Source organism: Gavialis gangeticus, unplaced genomic scaffold (genome assembly GCF_001723915.1).
Source record: "Gavialis gangeticus isolate Ggan-Ray unplaced genomic scaffold, GavGan_comp1, whole genome shotgun sequence".
Classification (NCBI taxonomy): domain Eukaryota; kingdom Metazoa; phylum Chordata; order Crocodylia; family Gavialidae; genus Gavialis; species Gavialis gangeticus.
In genome coordinates, this window is record NW_017729009.1 from 11,731,709 (window position 1) to 11,738,980 (window position 7,272).

At 59.1% G+C, this 7,272-nt stretch overlaps 1 protein-coding gene across 2 annotated transcripts in view; it reads right to left on the bottom strand.

The window, feature by feature from the left end:
- Window positions 1–3,825, bottom strand: part of SAMD10 (sterile alpha motif domain containing 10) — a 52,270-nt gene extending 48,445 nt beyond the window's left edge. Inside the window, exon 1 of one of the 2 annotated variants that reach the window (XM_019510079.1) lies at window positions 3,574–3,825. In XM_019510079.1, coding sequence (XP_019365624.1) covers window positions 3,574–3,643 — 70 coding nt within the window. In that variant the 5' untranslated portion in view covers window positions 3,644–3,825. The remainder of the gene's footprint in view (window positions 1–3,573) is intronic. The other variant, XM_019510078.1, reaches the window with a different exon arrangement.
- Between the last annotated feature and the right edge of the window lie 3,447 nt (window positions 3,826–7,272).

Genomic DNA, 7,272 nt, shown 5'->3' on the forward strand with positions numbered 1-7,272 from the left:
CAAGGTCTAGCTCGTTGCTGAAAACTGGTGTAGCTTGGGGAGAGGAGGATCTGCTGAACCAGCTCCTCGAGGGAGGGGAGACCAAAGCAGTTGGTCCCAGCTCTGGCATGGAGCCAGTTTATACAGATTTGCCAGTTTATATTAAGAGCTATGGCATGGAGCCCAGTGAGGGAGCAGAGGTGAATTGGGCACCCTGGGGCTCTCTGATAAGTGGAAATGCCCCCCTCTCCCTCCTATTCCCAGACAGTTTGAAGGGGAAGGAGATAGCGTGCTCATTGGCATACTTGCACACGCACGAGCTGCCAGCTCCTGTGCACTTACATGCAGCCCATGATTGTGCACGTGCCAATCCACAGGTGCACGCATGGATTTACACATGTATGTGAAGGCCGGAGTCAAGGTACAAACAGGCCAACGTGTGCACGTGCACTGTGATGTTAACGAACTTGCACTCTTCTGTTTGTGTGTTACAATTAAAAGGCAAAGCCTTCCTTCAGAGAAGGAAAACAAAGCCTGTGGCAAGAGCGAAGCAGCCGTATTAGAGACCCACGCGCCCGTCTGCTCCAGATAAAAGGCAGGAGGCTTTACATAAGCTCTGCTGATCCTGCAAAGCAAACGCTAGCTGCCTCCCTCGTCTCACCTGGTTCAACTACAGCGAAGAGTCGGCACCCAGAGGAGCCCCAATGGGAAACTCACGGCACCCAACGCCCTGGGGTTCAAGAAAGCGCCAGTCCTCTCGGGCACTCAGCACCACAGTCAGGATTTCTAAGGGAGAAACCCTCCAGATTAAAACCCCACCCCAAAACCCAACCTTTGTGCAACGGGAAACAAATTCAAGGAAAATCCCACTCCCTGGGCCCCTTTGTGCTGGGCAGGAACGAGCCTGTTTGAGGACTAGAAGTAATGGAAAAGAAAAAGGGGGAAGATGAATATCCAACCGCAATGCTCTTCCCAAGGGAATCACAGCAAAACAAGCCTGGACGGGACCCCAGGAGGTCACCGAGTCCAACCCCCTCATCAAGGCAGGGGAGCGGTAGCAATTTTAATCTGGTTTAAGAAACCCCTGGGGCAAACGCCGCAAAAAAGCAATTGTGGTCCCCAAAGAAGGATTAATGACCCAAGAGCCATTCCCGGTGCTTGCGAGCTGCAGGAAGGGAGCGCCCTCCCTTTATTAAAAGAAAAGCGCGCCGTTCGCAGGAAGGGAGTGAAGGCCTGTCGACTAATTAAGAAATAAACCAGCTCAAAGGAGGGAAAATGGAGCGGGAAACCGAGCCCGTCGGAGGAGACGCTTGCTAAATGTGCCATGAAGGCTGGGACGATGCTCGCACCAAGCGAGCTGACAGCTCCCGGGAGCCCTTGGGGGAGATGCCTGCCTGCAAGTCACTTAAGCTCTTCTCTTGTTTTTAATATAACAAATGGGGCGAGTCTTTTATGGGAGTGCAATTATGTAGGAAGTACGCGGAGAGCAGAAGCAAATCCCTGCCAGGGCCTAACAACAGAGTTGCTGCCCGCGCCCGGAGGGGCATGCTGGAGAAACCAAGCGCGAGTGATACGCCAGGGACCAGCTGAGGCCCCCGGGACTGATCCGAAGCCGGGGGTGGATAGCAAGGGCTTGCTGAAGGATCCCCCCTCCCACGTCAGCACGGAGAGCGAGAGAGGAAGGATGCCGGTAGCAGAGCTGAGACGCAAGCGTTGGTGATTAGCCCCCAAACGGTGCGGAGTGGGCCGGGGGAAGGTGTGACCAGCACCGCATCCCCTCCGACGTCTTCCCCCTTTGCTCCCCGCTCACCGCAAAGCACCAAGGCTGGGATACCTCCGGCTACACTATGGTTTCTATGCCGCACTAAAGGGACATGCTTGTGGCAAAGCTCCTTGCAAAGACTGACCAAACAGGGAAACTGAGGCACGCCACTCAAACAGCTGGGTCCAGCCGCACAGCTGGGATCTCCCCCCCCGGCTCCCAGCGGAGCGGAGTTTCTCTCACCCGTCTCTCATGCCACTCCATGTCTTTGCCACAGCTCTGGTTTTATGTGCTGAGCACGAGGAAGTGCAATCCTTTGCTTTCCAAAGCAGCATTTCAAGCCCTGCAAGGCAACGATGCCCTCGCCGCCCATGCGAGAGGCCGAACGGGGCCCCGGAGAAGACGTGCGCAGCTGCCCTCGAGTCAACAGAAGGTGCTTGCCTGCACCCAGGAGTGAGGTTTGGCTCGAGGAGTGTAACAGCAGCATGCTTTCGCAGCGGGAAGGCGTGGGACTTTCAGTCTGCTCTCAGCAGCTGGAGGTCCCCGCTCGGAGGCAGGGTTTACGGCAGACTTCTCTGCAGGGGGGAGCCGGCACACGGGGGTGGCCTCGGTCCAAAGGTGCTTTCCCGTTCAGCCCAGGCCAGCAGCAAAAAGTCGATTTCCAGGACATCCCAACTCAGCCATAAAATCTCACTTTGGGCTCTGATTTGGCAAGACAAGGTCTCAGCCCAGGTGCAGGAGGTTTTTTATATAAAGCAAAGCTAACCTGAGATTCCCAGGTGCCCGGGGGGGGGCGGAGGTGTTTGCCGGGTGATGCCAGGAGAGCACGGGGGCATGGCTTTTGAGGTGTGAGCCTGGCAAGACGTGTTCACCGATGAACTGCACGTATGTCAGGCAGCACACGTGGCAGAGCAGGTGGTGGCCCAGCGCTGACCCCTCCGATCTGCATACAGCACATGCATGGTGTATGTGTCCGGAGTGGGCAGCGGCCGCAGGAGCTGGCTCTAGCCTGAGCCCCCGCAGGGCAAGGAGGCCTTCCCGTCGCCGCACCCCATCTCCAGACTCAGCACCACGTGCCATGCACAAGGCTCCGACGAAGGAGCAAGAGCTGGACTCGGGCCCGGAAACAGTCAGCAGCCCGTGTCGGGAGCTGCGAGGCAAGGGTCTGTGTCCGCAGGTGATCACGGGGCATCTGCGGTGCAGCAGGGAGAGTGGGGCACCTCTGCTCCTCTAGTCAAACGTGGCTTGAGGCGAGTCAGAAATGTCACGGAGAGGAGCAGATGGCAGAAGCGGGGTGGGGGGAGAATAAAAACAACGCCGAGAAGAAAGGCAGCCGCACGCAGAGAGCCCAGATGGATGCACGGCCCGGTGGAGAGGCAGCCGCTGCATTGTAACCCACAGCTCCGGGGCAGGTCTCCTCCGGAAACTCGGCCGTGCTCAGCGCCGCGGCGCCGGTGCCCCGCTCAACCGCTCGCTTAGGGGCCGGAGCAGGCTGCTGCCAGGGCAGGGAGCAAGGGCAGGGGTGCGCGGGCTCTGATGCGAGGCACACGGGCAGCGAGAGGCAAACCCTTCCCTCCTTGCAGAGTGCAGTGGTGCAGCCCCCGTCCAGACCCAAAGCACCTGAAATCCATCCTCCTGCCCTCTGACCATCACACCCTGCCGTCTGGCTGCCCCCGGTGTCCGCCTGCCAATGCAAACAGCTCTGCCCGCATCGCCTCCCCGCTCAGCCCGGCACCTCCCCCTCCGGGCCAAACTCCAGGCTGGCAGATGCCCAGCGCTGGCGGATGCCAGGAGCGAGCTGGCCCCGTGCCCTGCAGGTGAGCAGGCCTCACCTTCCTCAGGTGCGCCGTGAGCTCTCCGCAGGTCGGAGATGCAGCAGAGGGAGGGCCGGCCTTGCTGCATCCTGGCGAGCTCTCCGGACCGGCTGTCAGGAGCGAGCGGCTGCGGTCCTGCTGTCCTCACACCTCTTCCACACTCGACTGACTCCCCTGATTGCCTCAACCCTCCTGCCAACGCGCGGGGGGCTGCAGCCGCGGCCCGCGTGCCCGGACGGCTCCCGCGCCAGCCAGCAATTACCGGAGGAGGATTAAGAGCCTGGCATTCTTCACCGGCACAAAGCCCTCCTCCTGCTGACACCCCCCTCCTCCCTGAGCTCGTTCAGCGGCGTGGCTGCTGGGGGACACGGAAGGACAGGGCTCTTGGAAGAGCTGGATCCACGAGCCCACCGGAGCCCAGGACCTGCCTGCTCCATCCTCCGCTCGCCCCTTCTAATCCCCGCAGTGGCGCGGTCTCCTGGCATGACCTTGGGCGAGTCGCTTAGCCTCTTGAGGCACAGCCAGTTCCCCGAAGTCCTCGGGGGATCAGGACAACAAGAAAGGCCTCAGAGTGAAGGGCCTCAGCCTGCATCTCCTGCAGGGTCTCAGGAAAGTTACTCCGTGCCTCAGTTTCCCCATGCTATTCTTCCCCTTTGGCTCCGCTGGCAGGCTGAGAGGCTGGGCCGGTTGTGCTGGTGCCAGAGCCCAGGGCAGGGGCAGCATCCTGGAGGGAGGCACTTGCACTGGGCTCTCCTGGCTCCCTCCCCGGCTGGGCACGGGACAGCGATGCCAGGCTTGACCGGGCTTTGCATGTGGGGGAACCTCAGGACCCTGCCACAGCCCAATGGGCAAAACCCCGTGGCCAGCACAGCCGTGTCTCCTCTTCACATGTCTCCCTTACAGGGCATGGACCAGTCGTGCAGACGTAGCCAGACTGCCAGCGAGGCTGGCACACAATGTGGGGAGCTGCACCTTGAAAGGGCTTGCCAGAGCCAGCTGGACCCACCTCTTGCTTTGCACAGAGGCTCCCACCAGGCTGTGCCCCAAACCCAGAGGCTGAGCGAAGCAGACCTGGGGAGGCTCCCTGGCTCAGAGTGATTGCTGAACACCACACCGCCGACTTCGATTGAATGCTGAGGGGTGTAACTCCCCCCGCCCACTCAGGACCTAGCCTCACACCCTGCCCTCAAGGTCTACAACCCTACCAGAGGACCCCAAGAGGACAAATTGCTCCTTACTCTTGCTACTATTAACATGGCTCTACCCTGGAGATGAAGGAACCTGACCAAGGCCATTGAGAGAGTCGGTGTCAGAGATGGGGCGGCAGCTGAGGAATACCTCATCCCCATGCACAGGGGCTTTACGCTTCCCCAGACCTCTGCTGCCCCTCTTGTACGTTCGCTTCTTCCTTCCTTGCCAAGCAATGCCTCCCAATGGTTTCAGCTATGCCGAGCTAACGCATCTCCCCCTCCACACCCCACACCCACGAGCCTCCACATATTTCCCTCTCAGTGCATTTCCCAAATGGTAAGTCGGGATCTGTTCTCCGCTGCAGACCCCTCCCCGCCAGGCAGAGAGCCCCTCCTCTCTTTACAGGGGCTCTTTCCACTGTTCAACTTCTCCGCCGAGGTCCCTCTGCCCACCATTGCTCTGTCACACCAGACATAACAACTTGTGAAGCTTGTCTTGGAGACCCTTCTCTCCCTTGGGGACCTGGCACAGCCCTTCCAGAACTACCTCCTGCCAAAGATCACAGGCCCCGGCACGTCCATTTCACAGAGGGGGAAAACAGAGGCTGCAAAGATAAGGGGCTCTCCCAGGTTCTCGTGGGACCAGCAAGTCCTGGGACAGCACCTGGCCAGGCCCTGCCTCCTGGCACCATTTTCTTTTCTTTTCTATTCTAGTTATTTTACAAGCAAGGCTGCAAAGACCCAAGGACCCCTTCCCCCCGGCTTTCTGCATCTTTCCTAGCACTCCAGAGCCACCCCCAGAAAGGGAGCTCCTGGCCCCACGTGCAGCCATCTATTTTGGGTGCTTATCTGGTCCCGGTCACTGCACACCAGCTTCCTGCCTGAGGGAGCCTTGATGTGAATCACCCGATCCCCCTCCACCAAGCCCAGACACCTGCTCTCACGGGGATGCTGTCCCCGAACCGGACTGGCCATAAAGGCGCACAGCACCTCGTTCCACCTCCTCTCGTTACCCTGCTCGAATCACCAGGTACCACCCTCTCCTTCGAGGCAGGTTTCACCGAGTTTCTAGCCACTGGTGCAATGTAGAGGAGGGAGAAGATGCAGCTGCTCACCCTGCTAACCTGCTCTTCCCCTCTGCAGAGCCTGAAACCACAGTCTGCTCATCTTCCCTCGCTGCCCTTTTGGGTATCAGCTGGGCCTCTCTGCAAAGGCGAGGCAGGCAGAGAGGAGGAGAGGGGCCAGGCAGCTGGATGCAGACTGAGAACAGCTGCTTTCTGCGAGGGGCGCGAGGAATGGGAGCTCCTGAGCGGCGCGTGGCTTTAGGACCTGAGTCTGGGGCTGGGAGTTCACTAGACTCCTTCCAAACACACGGCAGCTCCGACTTGTTTTCCCCTAAGTCACGTTTAATGCCGGGTTTGCGGACTGGCTGGCTGAAAAAGAAGTGCTACGCGATCTCAATGCAATAACAGTCACCGCCGGGAACAGCAGTAATGGAAAACCCTAATAGCTGGAGGAGGCGGCCTGCTCTGGGGCTGGCATCTCGGCACAGGACGCGGTGAACGAGACGGTGCCAGCGCCCCGGGGAAGGGCGCGCCTGTTGCTCTGAGTCGGATGCTGGTGGATGGCTACCTGCTGCCCTGAATTGTGCCAGCCTTGTCTGGCCGCGTGTAGCCGTTCCCAGCCTTCCCCTGGGAGAGGGGGATTTGGAACAAATCAAAAGCATACAAAATTAGCAGCAGGACTCTCCCGTGGCAAGGAGAGGAAGGATGCACTGGCGATTAGGGCACAAGCGTGAGGTGGCAGAAGTGCCAGTTCAAATATTTCCTCTGCCACAAAGAGCTGGTGTGACTTTGGGAGAGTCACTTAGCCTCTTTGGAGAGAAGGGCTGGAAACAAGAGCGCAGCTAGGGGGGCCGGGGGATTTAATCCATTTGCACTGGCGAGGTGCAGTGATGGGGACCACACAACCACCCAGAAGAGATGGCCGCACGTGGGGCCAAGAGCTCCGTTTCTTGCCGCCCCGCCCTGCAAAGCATGTTTTATGACCGGCACAGTTTGGGAAGCAGACATTTGGCGCCTAAGGGTGCGAGAGACTTTCCACCATCACAGAAAGGGATTTGTGGCTGAGGCAAACTAGAAACCGGCTGCCTTTCCCCCACTACCGGTCTGCAGAGGAGAAAAAGCAATGCAGACTCTTCTGAGGCCGCGCTGGATCCATCACATCCTCAGCACTGCTCACTCCTGGCACACCGCAGGTGCCGGGAGAGCAAAACCACTGCATTACCCTGCTCCCACCCAGCACTAGGATGGGAGATTTCCACCCTGCCCCCCGAGGCAGAGTCTTGGGCACCGGCTTCTAGAGACGTGGCGGTGCTGAAGAGCTACCCAGAGCACAGCTAATTGCTAAGTCCCTCCTAATATTATCCGATTTCTTTAATTGCATGCTCCTCTGAGCAAACTTAGCTGCAGGGCATGCACTTTGCTCTGCTGTGAGTGCCCCATGGGCTACGGGGAGGTTTCATGCC